Source organism: Dipodomys spectabilis, unplaced genomic scaffold, assembly GCF_019054845.1.
Source record: "Dipodomys spectabilis isolate Male_0828 unplaced genomic scaffold, ASM1905484v1 ptg000318l, whole genome shotgun sequence".
Lineage (NCBI taxonomy): Eukaryota > Metazoa > Chordata > Mammalia > Rodentia > Heteromyidae > Dipodomys > Dipodomys spectabilis.
The window spans coordinates 2,071,282-2,090,372 of NW_024870995.1; the positions used below are offsets into that span (position 1 = coordinate 2,071,282).

The 19,091-nt window shown below is 64.3% G+C and overlaps 1 protein-coding gene across 4 annotated transcripts; it reads left to right on the plus strand.

Annotated features, from left to right (window-relative positions):
• Positions 1 to 3,544: 3,544 nt before the first annotated feature.
• Positions 3,545 to 11,736, plus strand: Mthfsd (methenyltetrahydrofolate synthetase domain containing). Of its 4 annotated transcripts, none has more exons than XM_042702257.1 (9): positions 3,545 to 3,603; positions 4,621 to 4,746; positions 5,225 to 5,328; positions 6,128 to 6,241; positions 7,653 to 7,766; positions 9,293 to 9,383; positions 9,702 to 9,814; positions 10,016 to 10,141; positions 10,898 to 11,736. In XM_042702257.1, exons 1-9 carry the CDS (start codon positions 3,564 to 3,566, stop codon positions 11,390 to 11,392), a joined length of 1,323 nt encoding a protein of 440 aa, XP_042558191.1. In that variant the 5' UTR covers positions 3,545 to 3,563; the 3' UTR covers positions 11,393 to 11,736. The 4 variants fall into 4 exon arrangements, with proteins under 4 accessions (XP_042558191.1, XP_042558190.1, XP_042558192.1 ...); XM_042702256.1 differs by lacking the exon at positions 6,128 to 6,241 and adding an exon at positions 6,274 to 6,387; XM_042702258.1 differs by lacking the exon at positions 6,128 to 6,241.
• The last annotated feature ends 7,355 nt before the right edge of the window (positions 11,737 to 19,091 follow it).

The following is a 19,091-nucleotide window of genomic DNA, read 5'->3' on the forward strand; positions in this document are numbered from 1 at the left end:
ACGGCGGCGGGGGGGCCCGGCCGGCCCCGCGGTCCGCGCTGGGGAGAGGGGGAGCCCCGGCAGCGCGGCCGCCCCGCGGGCAGGGAGCCGGGCGCCGCGGCGGCTGCACCGCCGAGCCCGGAGCGCGCGCGAGGCCGAGGCCCTTTTAGGGACCGGGGAAAGTTTCCAGAGTCCCGGCGAGGGCCAGTTTTTACTTTCCCCGGGCCACGCCCCCCCCAGAACTCGGGACCAATCCGCGCGCAGCGGTGTGGCGCCGGCGCCAATCAGCGCGCGGAGCGCCGCAACCCGGCGGCTCTAAGACCCGGCCGCGCCGCCGCCGCCCGCCCGCGGCCCGCTCCGGGGAGACGTGGAGACGGAGCCTGCCCCGGCCGCGGGCGGCCGCGTCCCCGCGCCCCGGCCCGGGGCCCGCGTGTCCGCACGCTTCCCCGCACAGGAGAAGGTCAGGTCGACACCACGCCGCTCCGGAGAGCGCAGCGACGTGCTGCGCCGCGGAGGGGCGACGGGGCGGGTTCCCGACGGCCGGCCGGGTGTCCCCGCGCCCGCGTGTCCGGGGCGCCCGCGGGCCCGGGGCGCGGAGAAGCCTCTGCCCGCGCACGAACCTTAGTGAGCACCCGTCCCCGCGCGCCCGGGGACCCGCACGGGGCGGCCGGCCGGGCCCAGCGCGCACCCCGCTCCCCCGCGCTTCCCCGGCCGGCCGCGCACGGCCTCGCGCTCGCTGCGTGGGGTTTCATCGAGGCGGGCCGGAGCCCGGCGCCCTCCACCTGCCGCGCCCTCCTCGTCCATCCGCCCCGAGGACGGCCCGCTCTCCCCCTGCACACCTCGCGTCGCCGCCCCGCACCGCTCTGCCCACTCCACGACCCGCCGGGCGCCGGCGGGAGGACGGCTCCGCGCCGACACTCGCGTCCCATCTCGGGGCCCGCGGCCTCGGCGGCCCGGGCGGGCGCCGAGCACCCCAAACGCTCGCTCTCCGCAGGGGAACCGTGGAGACGGCGCGCTCCATTTTGCTCTCGGTAAATTCAGAGTAGAAAAGGACGCGGGACGCCGCTGTCCCTTCCGTTCCCCGCGCTCTGCGTGTGCGGTCGGGTTACCGACGGGGGGGGGGGGGTCTTTAATCTGGGGCCCGGCGCCTGGCTTGCGGTTTGTCAGCCCCGCCACGGGGCTGTCTGTCCTTTACCGCCCCAGTGTGGGTGCACTCCCGGGGTGCGGAGCAGGCGCCTCGCTCCCCGCGCCGGCGACCGACACCCCGAGCTCTCAGAACCCCGCCGCAAGGGAAACACGCGTGGAGCCCCGTCCCGGCCGGTAGGCTTGCGGGAGGAGCATTCCCGCTGCTTTCGCGACGCGGGCGCGCACGCACAGGTTATAAACGCCTGGTCACCGCACAGGGCAAAAGGCAAAGCAGTCAAAGTCGTATGAAAAGGGAACCCCGGCCGCCAGGTCCCGACACAGGTGGCACCCCAAAAAAGCACTTGGGTTCGCTGGCCAGATACACCCACAGGCGGGGCGAGGGGCCCGCGGGAGCGGCGGAGCGCGGCGGCTGCTCCCCTCCCGGGCCTCCCCGCACCGCACCGGGACTTTCCTGCTCCCCGGGGTCCCCATCTTTTTGGGGGAGGGGGTCGTGGGGTGCTGTTCTCCTGCAGGCCTGGTCATGAGCCGGAAGCAGACCCGGGCCTGGGTAAGAATGAGCGGTGGAGAAGGCCTGGGGGTGTCCGGGGTCCCTCGCCCCCCTCCCCCTCCGCCCCGTCCCGCGCGCCGCCCCGGCCCCGGCCCCGCGCCCTCCCATCATCTGGGGGTCGGCGCCAACTCTGCGGCTGCTGGCGCCACCGTGAGGTTGACCGCAGAACTGCGCGAGGCGGGAGGCGGGGAAAAGCCCCGCGGGCGCTGGTGGCAATGGAGGCGCTGACCCCTGGCGGGCGCGCGCGGCGCTGCAGGCGGGGAGAACGTCTCCCCACCCCAGGGTGAGCGCACCCCACGGTCCCTTGGCCCCCGCCGGTGAAGGCGCGCGCGCGGGACGGAGACGGCTCGGACCCGGGAACGTCGCCGAGGCGTTCGGCACCGAACCCGGGCCTCTTGGGCTGTTGATCACACCGGCTCCTGACCTCGGGCCGAGTGGACATCGAATCAGGAGGCTGGGTTTTTTGGGGGGTATAAGGGGAGACCCGTGTCCCCCCCGGCTGCCTCGGTGACAGGCCTCAGATGCTGCCCGGGCCGGCCTTGAGGCAGAGAAGCCAAGTGGACAGGCGAGTGCTCTCTGCCCGCCCTCCCCGGCCCGGCTGGACTCGGCCTCCAGCAGCCCGGCCTCCTCACAGCCCTGCCTCGCCAGGTGCCTGGGGGCGGGAGAGCAGAGTCCTGGCTTTCCAAAGTCACTCCTCCGGGCCGATGGACCCCAGGCATGGCTCGACTGCCGCCCTAGTCCAGCCCCCGAGCCGAGCTCTTGCAGGCCAGGGCTGGTGGGTCGAGGCGCCCGCGCCCTGCGCGTGGAGACGGCGCCTAGGCTTGTCAGTCGGTTTGGGCCAGGCCGTCCTCCGCCGGGGTCTAACACAGCCTTCCTTGGCTGGGACACGGTCGGGGAGCACCGCTGCTGGGTGCGCGGCCTGCGTCCACTGCCCGTCACTGCCAAGGGGGCCGACCGGTGGGCCGGTGGCAGGCCGCCCTCGAGGCGGGTGTATGCTGCTGTGACAAACACTCCCGGCCCCAGCAACCAAACGCTGCGGCCTGGGTGGGGCGCCCACCCGCCCCCCTTCTTTGCAGACCTGCGCCCCGCATGGCCCCAGCGAGGCCCCCCGAAAGTGTCTGCCAAGCAAGGCGGGCCCAGCATACACAGGCCCAGCGGCAGTGTGCCGAGCAAGGCGGGCCCAGGGCGCTCTCCCCCGGAGCGGGAGCGTGTGCACAGGCGGCCCGCCGTGCCGGCTCCCGGGCAAGGCCGGGGCTCTGGGAACCCTTCCCTCTGCAGCCTCTGTGAGATAGAAGCCAAGCCTCCGTGGTGCGGCGGCACAGTCCCCAGGCGGGGGGCGCGGCCTCTGGCCGGTGCCATCTTAGCTCTGCTCTTCCCACCGGGGAGGCTGCGGTCAGCCCTGGGGCGCGGGCCCCCTCCCGGCCGGGCTGGGGGGCTGGCGGCCTGTGATGGGACCGCCGTGGGGGTGCGTGTGTGCGCGTGCGTCCGTGTGTGTGTGCACGCGCCGTCCAGGGACTTGAACCCAGGGCCTGGGCGCTGTCCCTGAGCTCCTTTTGCTCCAGGCTGGCGCTCTACCACCGGAGCCGCAGCGCCACTTCACCTTTCGGTGACTCCTTGGAGACGGGAGCCGCAGGCCCTTCCTGCCAGGCTGGTTCTGCGCCCGGATCCTCAGATCGCAGCCTCCTGAGAAGCTGGGATCCCAGGAGCGAGGCCTGCCTGGTGCGTTCCCACGGTGACGGGGCTCGCCGCCCGCGCACGCGCGCCCCGGCTGTTCAGGCGCAACCGGCCCCCGCCAGGGCGCAGGCGCGGGGGGGGGGGGGGGTTGTGCGTGGCGGGTGACGTCACTCCGCGCCAGGCCCCGCCCCCGGCGTCGCGCAGTGGCCGCGTCACCATGGAGTCGCGGGCGGCTGAGGGCCGCGGCGGGCGCGCGGGTGAGGACGGGTCCGCCAGGGCCGCGGGGGCTTGTGCGACCGGCCGGCAGGCCCGGCCGGGCTCGGGGCGGGAGGCCGCGGGGCTCCGTGCTGCCCGGGAACCAGGCGCGGGGCCGGCGGCGCGGACAGGACGCCGGGGCGGCCCGGCCTGACCGGGGTCCCCGCGGGCTCCGGCGGCCCCGCGCCGCGCCTGCCCACACGAACCCACACCGGCGGGGCGGGGCTTAAGTCAACCCGCGTTTCCAGAGCTTTCCAGGAGCCAGCGCGCCGCCTCTTACTTGCCGTGGACACGCTGCGCCTGAGCCACTGGCCAACCCCAGGGGGCGCCGCGGCAGCCGCACGCCCCCCTCGCCCCCGTGCCCCGCGCGCCCCCCGCGCCCGCGCGCCCCTGTGCCCCCCGCGCGCGCCCCCCGTGCCCCGCGCGCGCCCCCGCGCCCCCTGTGCCCCCCGCCCCCCGCGCGCGCCCCCCGTGCCCCCGCCCCCCGCGCGCGCCCCCCCGCGCCCCCTGTCCCCCGCGCCCCCCGTGCCCCCCGCGCCCCCGTGCCCCCCGCGCCCCCCCCGTGCCCCCCGCGCCCCGTCCCCCGCGCCCCCCCCGTGCCCCCCGCGCCCCCTGTCCCCCGCGCCCCCCGCGCCCCCCGTGCCCCCCGTGCCCCCCGCGCCCCGTCCCCCGCGCCCCCCCCGTGCCCCCCGTGCCCGCCCCCCGTGCCCCCCGCGCCCCGCCTCGCGCGCCCCCCGCGCCCCCGTGCCCCGCGCGCCCCCCCCGCCTCGCGCGCCCCCCGCGCGCCCCGCGGGGGACCCCCCCCTCCCTCCGCGTCCCGCACCCCCCACTGCCCCCGCGCGCCCCCGAGCCTCCCGCGCTCTCCCTCTGCCCCTGCACCCCCCCCCCCCCGTGTGCCCCGCGGCGGTGCTGGGAATACACCGGGCCTGTGAGAGCCATGGGGTGATGACAGCGTAATCATGATTCCAACGTATCTTCCTCTGCTGAAAACCCAAACACGATCCTCTGGGTTCCCAAAGGAAGGGCCTTGTCAGAGCCTAGCAGGAGCTCCCTGGTAGAGGCCGCATCCAGACCTAAGGGGAGGAAGGAAGAAGAGGTGCAGAGGCCGGGCGCAGCACGTTGCCGAAGCACACCTGAGTGTGCAGGTGTGATTTGTCAGCCAGGGACCGGGGCCAGTATTTGTTACGCCCCCCCCCCCCCCCAGGCCTTGGGCCTGGCCACCAGCAGCTTGTTGCACACTGTCTGAACGATTCTGGCCCAGGCCTCATGCTGCCAGACCTACAGACAGGCTTACCAGAGAGACTGCACATACCATACCACAGGTTGGAAGTCAAACAAGTGCCCATCAGTGGATACTGCAGGCTTTGGCCTGTGCCCAGGGGGGGACAGCTCGCAGTGCAGAAAAGCATGACAAACTTGGCCCGCCAGTCCAGACCAGCCTGGTGGACATTTCCTAAGTTAGGAAAGATGGGGTCCCAATATTCAATTGTAGAGAGGCTTGGCTATGGTCTGTTCCTGTGCTGAGGGTCTGGGGAGGGCCTGCTGGAGTCATTTCTGCGTCCCGAATGCATGGTGGAATTCCTTTTTTTCCCCTTGTAAGTCACAACCCTTCGTTTGCCACAGGGGTCTCCAAGCAGGACATCCGGGAACGGATCTGGGACTACATGGAGTCCCAGAATTTAGCTGACTTTCCCCGGCCTGTCCATCACAGGATCCCCAACTTCAAGGTACGGAGTCACTCTGGACAGACAGACCCATGTCTGGGTCTCAGCATACCACTGTCTGGAATATAAAACAAGCAGAGACGTCCACTTACTGTGGCATGAATAGGAAAGATCATCTCCTTGAAGCAGCATCAGTTTGTCATTTGGGGCTGTGTATTTTCAGAGAGTACACACGCGCACTGTCATAGCTTAAGGCCCTCCCTGCTTCCCGATGCTCAGGTAGACTGGACATCTCCCTGTGTGGACTAAGCTCCGCCCCTTTAGTGGAGCTGGCCTCCCGATGACTGTTCTTTGCATGGGTTTCACTGTGCTCGTGGTTGGTTTTGTGCAGGTGTGGGGAATGAGGAGGCCCTGGGCAGGGAGGGAGGGCTGTGTCTGTGTAGGCAGCTGCCATGTGGCTGTTTTGTGGAAAACCCTCACTCTACAGTCATGACTTGTACTTTTTCCGGAGTGCATGTTTTATTTCAGCAAACGCTGTTCCTAACTTGGCTCCCTTCTGTCCTCTTTCATAGAGGCCTCCTTGAGTCCTGCTTGGGCCTGGCTTGCCCTGCCCATCTGATGGTCCTAAGCCGGAGGAGCAGCCGGCCCACATCCCTGGTCCTCTCTGTATGACATTGCTTGTAAACAGGGTGCTCTGCTGGAGGCATGGCCCAAGAGGTGGAGAGTTTGCCTAGTGGGTGAATGCTGAGTTCAAGCCCCAGAACTGCAGAAGCAAAAGCAGGGCAGCCCAATCATGCGCTCAGTGATACACTCAGGAGCCCACAGCCGTGGGTAGAATGATCTGGCATGTCTCCTTACACAGGGTGCTTCTCGAGCCGCAGAGCACTTCCCGCACCTGCCGCCTTTCAGAACCGCCAGGACCATTAAAGTGAACCCTGATGCCCCTCAGAAAAGCATTCGCTTCCTCGTCCTCCATGTACGTGCAGCTCTGTCTGTTTGCCTAACTAGGGGTCTTATCTGGCTTGCCAAAGCATCAAAGACCTGGACGCCTATGCCAGGGCACAGGAAGTGAAAGTGGACCCCGATAAGCCACTGGAGGGCGCTCGGCTTCTGGCACTTCAGGTAACCCCACTTCCCACACTGCCCTGACCTCCAGGGTACTCGCTCGGGCCTGGTAAGTGGGAGCAGTCTATACTTAAATGAGTGGCATACCCTGTGGCGGGTCTCAAGAGCAGACCAGCATCTCATTTCTGAATGTCTCAGCACAGAGATGGAGGGCTGCCGAGTGCTGGCACAGAGGCTCTCGGTGCTGGCATGCCCATCAGATGAGGAAGGGTGCCTGCCTCGCTCCCGCCTCCCTCTGATGGGGCAGCGCCTGAGTGCACGGGCTCATGAGAGTCTGATAACTGTGTCCCCCAAATCTAAGCTCCAGCACCATTTTCAACTTAAAATTGCTTGGATTTTCTTTAGAATACATTTAGAGATGTCCAGGCACTGTTGGCTCATGTCTATAAATCAGGAGGCTAAGACCTGGAAGATCTCAGTTTGAAGCCAACCTAGGCAGAAAAGTCTTTAAGACTTCATCTGTAATTAACCAGTAAAAATCCAGGCAGGAGGCTCAAGCCGTAGAGCACCAGCCATGAGCAAAGCAAGCGTAGCATGTGTGTAGGCACTGAATTCAAGCCCCAGTACGGGCAAAAAAAAATTAAATATGTTTTAGGAAGAACTATTTTAATATTACTAATTTATTATAATTAAGCATAATGTGTGATACGCTCAGTTCTTTAGCAGCTATGAAACCAGAATGGGCATATAACTTAAATGCAGAGTTGTAAAAGGAGCGAGGTTCAGACGCGCCCATGAAGTGACTACGATGGCTGATGTTTGGCAGAGGCAGGCCCCTCTGCTGACGATGGCCAGGGCTTTCGTGCAAGCCAGCCCCTTGCAACTGTGGCTGTGTTCTCTCCAGCTGAGGGGGGGGGGGGGCTGCGGCACTCGGCGCTGGGGCCTCACAGGCTCCCCGCTCCGTTCACCCCTGTGAGAGACATGGCTGACCCGTGGTTCAGCCTCATGAGACTCGGCGGGGGCTCCAAGGGGGCCTGCCTCTTGTCCTTGTCCTTCTCCTGCTCCCCCGAGGGCAGTCAGGAGTTGTGTCCTGTGTGGTCCCCTGTGTGAGAGCATTTCCCCACGGGCGCCTCCGTTCCCGTCCCCACGTGGGGACAGGGGATACCTCCCCGCCCCCCCTCAACCAGGCCTCTGTGTGCTGTGTGCTGGGTCAGGTGTTCAGAGAACAGTCAGCTGCTTCCCTTTCCCAAATGGCAGAAGTATATACAAGAAAGTGCTGTGTAAAAGTTGAATCTTGAAATTTATTATCTGTTTCTTCAAAGAGCGGAAAAACATTGCTGGTCCCTACGCCACGACTGAGGACGGGATTGTTTAATAAGATCACACCACCTCCTGGGACCACTACAGCCGTGCTGAGGAAATGTGCCACCTCTCAGGTAAGTGCTACAAGCACCCCCCCCCCCCCCCGCCATTAACATACCTGGCAGCCAGGTGGACAAACTCTGCTCCTGAAACTCAATCATTTGCCCCAAGCAAACTGCAATTCCCCGTTAGTGGAAGCAGTTTACCCGGGTGCCCTCCAGCGTCAGCACCCTGCTCTCCCTGTGGCCACCGTGGTCCTCTCCTGCAGAGGGCGATTTCCTCCCCACTTCTAAGTGATTGCAGGCTGTTACATGTGTTAGACGGGAAGGTATCACCATCTGGTAAATCTCTTGTGTGTGATCATAGAATCTGTGTATTTTATAGTTAAATAAAACCTGGTGACTTTTTAAAGAATTCTTAAACTCGGGTCATTTGATTCCTAATCTACTGAGAATGAAAAATAAGGTAATTTACGATACTCCTTTTTAGGAAATTTCCATCGAGTCTAAGGTATAAAGAATGAGTAATTTATTACGTACTCATACTCTTGTCTTACCTTGAAAATACAACTTGCTGTGGCTTATGAAAACATACATGATGAGGTATAAAAAATATAGAATAGGAGTGAAGTAGAAGAGGCCAGGTGTGGTGGTGCCTGCCTACAATCCCAGCATTCCGGAGGCGGAGACAGGAGATGAAGAAATTGAGGCTGTCCAAGAGAGGCTTAAGAGAGACCTTGTTTCAATGGTTGGGGATGTAATTCTGTAGCAGAGCACTTGCCTGGCAGTTGTGAAGCCCAAGTTTTACTCTGCACTCCAACCCAGGAAAGTGACCTGCTCAACCAGTGTGAGAGAAGGAAAGCTGGGATGAAAATCTTAGCTGTGGCCATGGCTCCCAGATGCAAACCTCTGGAAACCAGCAGGCACCTGCTCCCTCCGGGGTCCCAGAGACAGGAGGAGAGGGGGCTCGTGGGTGTGGAACATGGGGCACTTCGGGAGGACATGAGGCTCGTGGTGTGTGCCTGGGGCTCTGAGCTCTGGAGTTCCACAGCCGGGCCTCAGCCCGACGCCACGTGCTGACTCCAGAAGGAATGTGGACTCTGGGCCCCGCAAGGGTGACTTGCGCCCCCCAACGGCACAGGGCCACGCCCATGGAGACGGCCTCCTCGCGGCGTGCGTGCTGGTGTCTGACGTTGAGGCAGGTGGACAGCCTGGCTGATATTTAGAGGGGAGGCCGCTGGGTAGACACCGGATGTGTGTGGATGTGTGTGGCGTGTCCCCACTGTGCGCGCAGCCTCCAGGGCGTCCGTCCTGTAGTGCCGGCCCTTGTCTAAGCGAGGCGGTGAGGAGCAGAGCCCGAAGCTTGGGCCCTTCCAGCTGCGGAGCCCTGGCTGAGCCGGGTCTGCCCTCACCTGCCCCGCTGCCTGGCGGGAAGTGGCCTAAATACCAGGAAACTCACGTGCTGTGACTGTCACCACTTCCTTCTGGCCACACAAGGCTTCCAGAACCTGTGTGCTGGCTGTGTGTCCCTGGTGTGACCTCAGGTTGGAGGGAAGAGAAGGACCCACAGGGGACCTTGAGCTCGGTGCCTCCCTCCGCAGGGTGTGCGGGACTTCAGCGTCCCCATCGGCTTAGACTCCAGCGTCCGCGTGGACCTCCTTGTGGTGGGCTCTGTGGCCGTCTCCGAGAAAGGTGAGGCCCGCACGAGTCTCCTGCTGCCGCCGGGCCCTGAGCTGTGCCCAGCTGAGGCCCCAGCCCCCTTCCCCCAACACACCATGACAGTCCGGAAGCAGTTAAGTGGGGCTGGGCCCGACTTGCCGCAGTTTGCGATGAGGCGAGCTGGGTTCTCCCATGATGTTTAAATGTTTCAACCCCTGCACAGCTGGCATTCGCGCTTTCCCAGTGCTGAGCCCCCACAAGTCCGTGCTCAGGGGCCGCCGTGGGGCTGGGGACTGGGAAGGCCGCGTCCCACCCCTCAGCAGCGTCTCTGAGGCTGGCGTGGTCTCTTAGGCTGGAGGATTGGGAAGGGCGAAGGCTATGCCGATCTTGAGTACGCCATGATGGTGTCGATGGGTGCCGTGTGCGAGGACACGCCGGTGGTCACTGTGGTCCACGACTGCCAGGTGCTTGCAGCAGGGTGTGGCCAGCACTCGGAGCGGGAGGGGCGGGAGGGGGGTCTCCCCAGTGGGGCGTGCTGGGGTGGCCGCGGAGCCTGGGCGGAGCGGGCGTGGGGGCTCCTCCCGCCGGCCTTGCGGTCCCGCGGGGCCGTGGGGTGGCCATGGCTCCAGCACCTGCAGTCCTGTTACCCACTTGGGTTTGCACAGGTCACAGACATCCCCGAGTCCCTGCTTGAGGACCACGACCTCTCCGTGGATTACATCCTCACCCCCACCCGGGTCATCGCCACGGGCTGTGTGCGCCCGAAGCCAGGGGGAATCACCTGGTCCAAGGTGGGTCCTCTCCAGCGGCTCCTCCCAGCGTCCTCTGTGGCCTGGCCGCCTCCGTGCAGCCAGGAGCTTGGCGCACCTGGCAGACACTGTGGAGTGGCCGGGTGAGGTCTCCACTCCAGATGGCAGAAATGCCAGCTGTTTGCCTGGCTCCGTGGGGCCTATGAGATCAGCCTCTCCCCCCCCCCCCCCCCCCCCCCCCCCCCCGACAGTCCACCTCAGACAGCAAGACAGCATCCCTGACCCACCACTGGGCCCACATGCGTGCTTTAGCAAGAGGGACCAGGTCGCCAGTGTGTGCGGGGTCTCGTCCTGCCCCGCCTCCTCCACCCACGGCCGCCCTCAGCCTTGTTCCTCGCACCTGGTGCCCCGCTGTGTGTGAAGCACTCAGCCTGGGCCTTGCTGGTGCCCCCTGTCATCGCCACTGTCACAAAACAGGGTGGCTGTTGGTCAGTGGGAGGACCCTGCCCGGCACTGCCCCGCACAGGATGTGGGCTCCACCCAGTCTCTCCAGGACTCGACCCCCACATTAGCTGACTCACGCACCCACCCCAGAAGAAGTCATTGGGAGCAGGACCCCCGTGTGAGCAGCAGTCCCAGAGCCAGGACTGGCCTCCGCAGCTCCCAAGTCAAGGAGGCTGTGTGTACCAGAAAACAGAAGGCCATTCGTGGCTGCCTCCAGGTGGGGCCTCCCTGAGCCGGGGTGGCCGCTGCCTGGCCCTGGCCCTTTGAGAACAGCTGGGCGTTTTGCTCTTTCAGATCACCAGTGAGATGCTGGGGAAAATCCCAGTACTTAGAAGCCTCCGGGACCGAGAGAGGCGCGCGGGGAAGGAAGTCTCCATTCGGGCTGAGGCCCAGCCCCTGCCGGGACCCCGCAGCAAGCACCCGGCCCCGCGGAGCAGTGCTGGAAGACCCCACGATGTGCCGCAGCCGGGCACAGGTGCTCTGGGAGCGGCCTGCGGCCCCCCGCGGGAGGAGGACAGCCCCCCGGCTGCCACCGTGTGCGTGGGGAACCTGCCTCCCGGCGCCCGCGTGAGGGACCTGAAGCAGGCGCTGCGGGAGCTCGGGGCGGCGCCCCAGCGGCTGGTCTGGCAGGGTGAGCAGCGCAGGGCCCTGCTGCAGTACCCGCATGCAGCCGCCGCCCAGCGGGCCGCCGCCGCCCTGCAGGGCCTGCGCCTGGGCTCCTGCGCCCTGACTGTGTCGCCGGCCGGCCCACACGGGCCCACAGGGCCCGGAGAGCGGCCCGGGAGCTAGAGCGGAGCCACGCTCACCGCAGCCCGCACGCCTCGGGAGCTTGAGGGACGCCCGCCGCGCGCGGGCGTGCGAGTCCCCATCTCTGTTCTGGGCTCCTGGGGCCTGAGCCCGCGTGCCAGCAGCACCCTGGGCACAGCGCACAGGCCAACGTTGAGGGCGTGGAGTGACAGAGGACGGCAGGAGCAGAGAAGAGCCTGGGGCGTGGGGACCCGGTGCTGGCGGGACCGCCCCCTGGGACGCCTCTGGAGAGAGGCAGGGCAGCCCGCAGACACGATGCTCAGGAGCTCGTCGCTTTTATACTTGTGGAAAACGGTACAAGAAAAACCGAAGATCCCGTGCCTGAAATACAGACGTCCCAACGAACCCTGCGTGTCTGCGTGCTGCCTGCGTGTCTGCGTGCTGCCTGCGTGCTGCCTGCGTGCCTGCGTGCCGCCTGCGTGCCGCCTGCGTGCTGCCTGCGTGCCGCCTGCGTGCTGCCTGCGTGCCGCCTGCGTGCCTGCGTGCTGCCTGCGTGCCTGCGTGCTGCCTGCGTGCTGCCTGCGTGCCTGCGTGCTGCCTGCGTGCTGCCTGCGTGCTGCGTCCCTGGGAGGGAGGGCGGGCGGGCGCGGCCTGTCTGCTCACGCAGTGACCCTGTGACCTGAGCGAAACCACAGCTGCACCATTGGCCAAAAGTACTCGTCCCAGCCAAGTGCCGGCGGCTCACACTCATGATCCTAGTGACTCAGAAGCTCAAGATGGCAGTTCAAAGCCAGCCTGGGCAGGAAAGTCTGTGAGACTGTTCAGTTAGTCACTGGAAATAGTCTGAAATGGAGCTGCGGCCCAAGCGGTAGAGTGCTAGCCTTGCTAGCTTAGGGAGTGCACCCAGACCCTGAGTTCAAGCCTAGGACAGGTATGCACACGCACGCACGCACACACACACTCACACACAGAGCTGAGGCTGGGTGCCCAGTCCTGTGCACTGCGGGCCACCAGCCTGGCCACACCTTAGGCTCTGCCCTTCAGGTCAGAGGCCTGAACCTGACCCCCCGGCCCCAGCCTGGACCAAAACACAAATGCACAGTGGTCGAAGCGGGCACGCCTTTTCCTGTCTTCTGTGCAGTTCTAAGGGGCGAGTGGGCAACGCCCCTTCCCTCCCCCCTCTCCCCCCCCCCCCCCCCCGCAGGGGTCACTGCTGGCTCACCGCAGAAGCTGCGTTCCGCTCTGTCTCCAGGAACCCGCCTGTGAGCCATCCTGTGCCCGGCCCATGGTGCTGAGCTGTGGGTGTGCAGTGCATTCCCATGGAAGACACTACAGGCTCTAACAGACTCATAAGTGCCAACTCACACTCCACCATCACTTGTGCCTGGATTTGGTAGTCAAGGCCCTGGGGCCAAACAGTAGCAAGAGGGCTGAGATCTAAACCACAGCGAGTCTCCCCTCGGCCCTGGGCTGCCCCCCACCTGTGTCAAGGGAGGGCGGGGCAGGGCCAGGCCCCGCCCCTCAGGGTAATCATGGCCTCCAGCTGGCCATGCAGGTGGCTGTGACGCCCGCAGGGGCCTTGGGCACTGCTGCAGCCAGCTCTGCCCTGGTGCTCAGGTGTCCAGTATGCAATCGCTCTGCAGCCCAGGGCCCAGCAGCTCGGTGCTGCCCGGGCAGGGCCGCCCACCTCCACAAGTGTCTGCCACATCCCCGTCTCGGTGGTCAGCGACGGTTTGCTGGAGACTGCCCGAGCAGCTGTAAACCGAGATTCACGCCGGGGACCCACACCTTGTCCACTCCCCCTCCCTGAGCGGCTCCGTTCACAGGAGCCCGATGGGAAGCAAGGAGGCCCGAGGAGAGCCATGTGGCCGTGTGCTGTGGACGTGTCTGGGAAGCTGTCAGCACAGCCCCGAGGTGCCGTGTGCTGAGTGCAGATGGCGCCCCTGGTCCTCAGGAGCACCCCAAGCCGCTCCTCACCAAGGTGCTCATCTCCACCGCCAACCGGTGAGGACGGACATACAGGACATGGCCGCCAGAGGGCACTGCCGCCACACCAGAAAGCCAGGAGCTGGCGCGAGGCTCCCAGGCCAGCCTGGACTCCCTGCCTTCCCAGAGGGGTCCCCGCCTGGGCTCCTCGCCCTGTGCCCCCCCCCCACGTCTCCACTGTGCATCTGCCGCCTTGTGGAGTGCCAGCCCCCCACAGGCGGTCCCCTGCATCTTGACCAGGGCACGGACTGAGCCCTTCACTTCCCAGGGACCGCCAACCTGCTCCCAACCGGGGGCGACGGGGTCAAGGGTCCAGTGGGCAGCAGGGGGTGCTAGGCAGCACAGAAACGCCACCTCTGTGTGGCTGGCCTTGAGGTTCCCAGAGGCTCAGGTATTTTATTGTTTTCCAGGGCCATGGGGGACCCGACCAGCTTCCATAGGGCTACAGCCAAGGGCCGGGGGACCCAAGGTCCCCGCCTCAGAGAGCGTGAGCACACTGCTGCCCATGCCACCACAGCAGTGCCACCAGTGCCACAAATGCCCTCCAGCGGGTGGGTGCGAGGCCCAGGGCCCTACGCTGCCCTCGGAGGGCAGGCCGCCAAGCAGCCAGGGCTGCACAGGTGGGGTGAGGCTGTCATGGGCGCAGCTGGGCTGGACAGGCAGGGGTGAGGCCAGGGTAGGAGCGAGGCCATCCCAGGCTCCGCAGAGCTGTGTGGGGCTGGCTTCCGCTCCACTCAGGCCGTTTTCCACTGCAATGTCTGGGGCTGTGGCCTGCTGGTCTCTCTCGGGTGTCCACACGAGCCCCACACCCTGGTCTTGCACACGGCTGCAGACCCCAAGTGGGCAGCACAAGGCCCCAGACTCCGCGCTGCGTGGGCCGGGCACACCGAGCCTACGTGGGGCCCGGCCTCTGGCGTGGCTGGTCGGGGGCCGCGGGCTCTGGCCTGCCCTCGATGTGGCCAGGGCTGTCGGCTGCGCTCTGTGCGTGGAGGGCGCCACGGGCCTCGGTCTGCGGCATGGGATGGCTGCAGCAGCTGCTCCTCGTCCGTCTCGCAGACCAGACCGCGGTCTGTCCTGCAGGCGCCAGGCGCCACCTCTGCCGCCTAGCCCCAGAGCGGAGGAGGCATGCAGCGCCCAGGACACAGAGCTAGTTAAGAGCAAGGCAGGGGCTCAACCCTCAATCCAGGGGGAAGGAACGCAAAGGAAGTAGAGTATCATTGATAAAGACCCCTTTGTGTGTGTGTGTGTGTGTGTGTGTGTGTGTGTGTGTGTGTGTGTGTGTAGCAGTCTTGAGGCCTGAGTATTGTCCCTTAGATTATGTTCAAGTCTGGTACTCTACCACTTGAGCCACAGCTCCACTTCTGGCTTTGTGGTGGTTAGAGATGAGTCTCATGGAAGCCGGGTGCTGGTGGCTCATGCCTGTCATCCTAGCTACTCAGGAGGCTGAGATCTGAGGATCACGGTTCAAAGCCAGCCAGGGCAGACACGTCCAAGAGACTCCTCTTATCTCTGGTTAGCCAACGAAAAGCTGGAACTGTGATTTAAGTGGTAGAGAACCAGCCATGAGTGAAAGAGGGCAAAACCTGGAGGTTCTGAGTTCAAGCCCCAGAACTGGCACAGGTGCACACCTGTTCCATGCCACGGCAGGTCATGCTTTGTCTCTGCAAGCGGATCAGCAAGGCAAGTCTAAGAAGGTGTGCTGGGCTGGCTCCCATGCCGGCTGTGTCTCCTGAACCAATGCCTGCCCACCAGGCTTTTGCTTTTACGGCCACAGGAGCCAATACCACCAGCAGGCGGCAGGGGGCAGCAGAGGCCAGGCCGAGCTGCCCGGCCGGTGCTCAGCCCGGGCAGAGTCCCAGCCTAGGCTCACCTGGGCCATGGACAAGCTGTGAAGACAAGGTGCTCAGGCGCCAGCACCCGACGTTCCGTGGATGGATCCCGGGGACCGCACTAGAAGAACGCTGGCTTGGATAGCATTCTCCCCCTGGGGCTGGGGGCTGGGCCCTGCGGGCCTCCCCGGGGGCAGGGTAGGTGGTTCCACTCACTGGTGGGTCTATGCGGACCCCCCAGGCCAGACCCACCGTTCGAGTTCTGCCCCTTTTTGCTGTGTTTGTGTGGAGATCTGCAGTCTTGCGATGCAGCGCAGGCTGGCCTCTGCCCCTGACCCTCCTGCCTCAGCCTCCCTCAGCCACCATGCCACACACAGTGGTGAGCGACTCTCCGAGAAGGGAGGGGAGACCAGGTGCGGCCAGCGGATGGGGGTCCAGCAGAACCTGGGCTGGGTGCCCCGGGAGCCGGCGGCCACCCTGGTGAGGGTGATTTGGGAGCTCCCCTCACTGCCTGGCACACTCAGGACACGTCCAGGACACCCCGACGTCCAGGGTGAAATGCCAGGCATGCTGGGCACCGGGTCGGGCTCCCCCAGGGCCCCGGGGCCCCTCTCTACATCCACTCAAGACATCCTGGTCCGTGACAGAAACAAATCACCTGGTGCCAGGTGGCCCGAAAGCGGGGCCTCCTCTCCCTCTCGGGCCCTGCCTCCCACCTCAGCGAGGGCGCGGTGAGACCAAGGCCCTGTGGCCAGCAAGGTGCCTCACAGCGGGGCGTCCTCCAGCCGCTGCTGCTCGCAGTCCCGCGTGGCCCGAAGTTCCGCCCAAATGAGACTGGCAGCCCAAGTCGGTGCCGGGCGGCCATGGCTGAGCTGGGCCGGGGGAGGGCGCGGGCGGCATGGAGCAGCTCCCAGGTACAGAGCTGGAGTCCCGAAGCCTCTCCCTGGGGTCCCAGAAAGTCGCTGCTCCCAGGACCGGCCCCCACGGCAGGCAGCGAGCGTGGAGATTCCTCGCCAGGGCTCGCTCCTGGGCGCGGCCTCCACAGGCCCTAGATCCCACGCCAGGCTGGAAGCTCATGTCTGTGGCTGCGCCACGACCCAGGGAAAGCGCAGGCTGAACACAGTAAATGGAGGACACACTACCCGGCGCTACCCAGCGCAACCCAGCACTACCCGACACTACCCAGCACTACCCGACACTACCCAGCACTACCTGACATTACCCAGCAGCCTCTCTCCCAGTGGCTGCGGGAATCTGGCCTCTCTGGGCTTGACTGGGGCCGCCCCCTCCAGTCCCAGCTGCACTTCCCGCACCCACAGGTGCTTGGTGAGGCCTGGAGAGGAGGCTGGGCCTCCCAGTGAGGCCTCACAGGTCCTGCACCCTCCCCACCTCCACCCGCAGTGAGCCATGGCCGGAGGAGCCCGCAGCCTGCCCCGTGGTGAGCCAGGATCCACCATCTGGGCCCCGGTCTGCAGGCAGAGGAGGCCGGCGGCACTGTGCGGTGCGGGGCTGGAGATGGGGCAGGAGTTCCCAGGGAGCGCAGGCTCCGCCGCCTCCCGGTTCTCCTTCCCCAGGGCCTCCGCCTGGAATCGGGGTGCAGTCTCTGACTACAAGGGGATGCGGCGCGCCGAGCCGTACCAGGGGGCGCGTGCAATGCTCCTGTGCTGGGAGCTGGGCTCCTTTTCCAGAGCTGGAGAGCGGCGGGGCAGATCGACGCCCACGGGCTTCCAACCCATCCTGGATGGCAGGGCCGGGCAGAGTCAGCCAGCGCCCGCACCCGCAGAGCCCGGCGCCCTGCAGCCTCCACCGCCCCACCCGGGGCCAGAGATCTTGGGGATGGCCGGCAGCCCTTCCATCCCGTTTCTCAGTTCTATAGACCGCAGCTCCTCTGGACGTTCATGGCCCGCCTGGGAGAGTTCACCTCGGTGCTCGGTGCTCGGCCGGCCCGTTGGGTGGGTGAGGAGCCAGGCGGCCGCCCCACTGGCCTCCCCCGTGGCATGGGCGCCATCCACGGGAGCAACACCACATGAACTTTTCTCTCCCCAGAAGGGGAAATAGGTAATTTAGCGGGACACTGTGATCAGATCAGGAATGACCCCGATTTGGATTTTCAGCTAGAGAAAAAAACCAAATATGGGGCACCAAAAATTAAAAGAAATTTATAAAGGCGTTTCATTGTTTGTAACAGCTAGAACATACAGGTCCGAGAAAGCCCGAGGCTGAGTCAAGCTCTCTAGTGGCAACACTTAAGATGTATGAATCCCATAGGCATTGGTACGCAAGTCTATCCCCGCAGACACACACACACACACGTCTGCGCGTGGATACAGAGGGTCTGGCTTCCCCAGGCCGGGAGGGAGAGACTGCAAGTTTTCTTTAAATGTCGGATAATTCCTTTGAAGGACAAATGACATTGAGAGGGGCAGAGGGCTTTTCTTAATAAGCAGAAGCTCTCCCCCCCCCCCAAAAAAAATACTCATCCAGATTTTACTTCAACATGGAATGGGAAAAGAGTAAAAAGAAGAAGGAAGGAAAGAAGGAAGGGGGGAAAAAGAATAGAGAGGGAAGAAAATGAGAGTTGCTCAGAGTTAAATTTTTAAGAACCCTCTGCATCTGTGAGTCTGAAGAAATCCTGCAACTTCACCCCTAATACGATAGTCCTTTGATTTTATTTCTACTTGATACAGTTTTAAAGGCCATGTACAAATGTTATACATTTTTATTTTTGTTCTTTTTTTAGGAAAAAATACACAAAAGGCAAAACATCCTCAAATTGTCGTTTTATACAGTGCACAAGGGAATTAAAAATGTGTCACAACGCCGCACTCCTGCAGCAAAAATAGTAAAAAAAAAAAAAAAAAAAAAAAAAAAGGAGGGGATAGTCCTTCATATAATATATATATTTATATAAAACATATGGAAATTTGTTTTTACATGGATCGGTCTTTGTTTCAAATTTACAATGAATATCTAAAAAAAAACTACACGGCAAATATTGCCAACAATGTTACACCATTAATACTGATAACGGAGCGTCTGTGTTAGGGAGGAAAAGGAGAATAAATAACACCATGAGCCTCGCTAGAGTTTAGAAAGTGCCTTAACCATCCTACGCCACGCTGCCCGCCGCCGCGCCTCGCGCCCTTCCCGCGCTGCCTCCTTCTCCAACCAGAAAGCGGACAGGAGAGACAGGGAGAGAGAAAAACACCCGGAAAACGTCAAAATGAAATTCGAAACAAAACACCCTGAAGAGAAGGAAGGAGAAAGGAGGGCAGGCGGGCGGCCGGGGGTTCCGGCCGGCCAGCCGCTCTTTTCTGGACTCCTATTTTCCTTTTCAAGACGAACGGTGGCTTCCAAAAAGCAAGTAATGGGTGCCCCATCCACTTGCGGCAACCGGTGGACACTTGTGGGGTGGGGAGGGGTGGGCTTTCTGCCCTCCTCCCGCGCCCAGCACAGGACGGCTCTAAAGGGAGACAGGAGACACCCCCCACCCCCCAAAAAGGTACAAAGATAAATACTCAACCAAAGAATGAAAGTATTTGGTAAGGATAAGCATTTGATCGCTCGTTTCCATTTCTTCCGCAGATCTGCCCTCACCGTAGCCGCGGGGCCGGGCGGGCGCCGGGCAGGGGCCGGGCGGGCTCCGGTCCCCGTGGAAGGCTTTCTTCCCGGGCACAGCGCAGCAACTGCCCGCTGCCGCCGCCGCCGCCACCGCCGGGTCCCGCCGGATCCCACCGGATCGAAAGGAGGAGCAGGCCCCAGCGTCAGCATTTTGGGATTTGTCAGCCGGCAGGGAGGAGGGCGGCGGGGCTGCGGCGGGGCTCCGGCTCCTTCCCGGCGCGGGGCGGGGGTCGGCCGCCGGCAGGCCGGTCCCTCCCGCGTTATACCTCGAGGACGCGGAGTGTCCTTCTGGCGGCGTCCGGGCG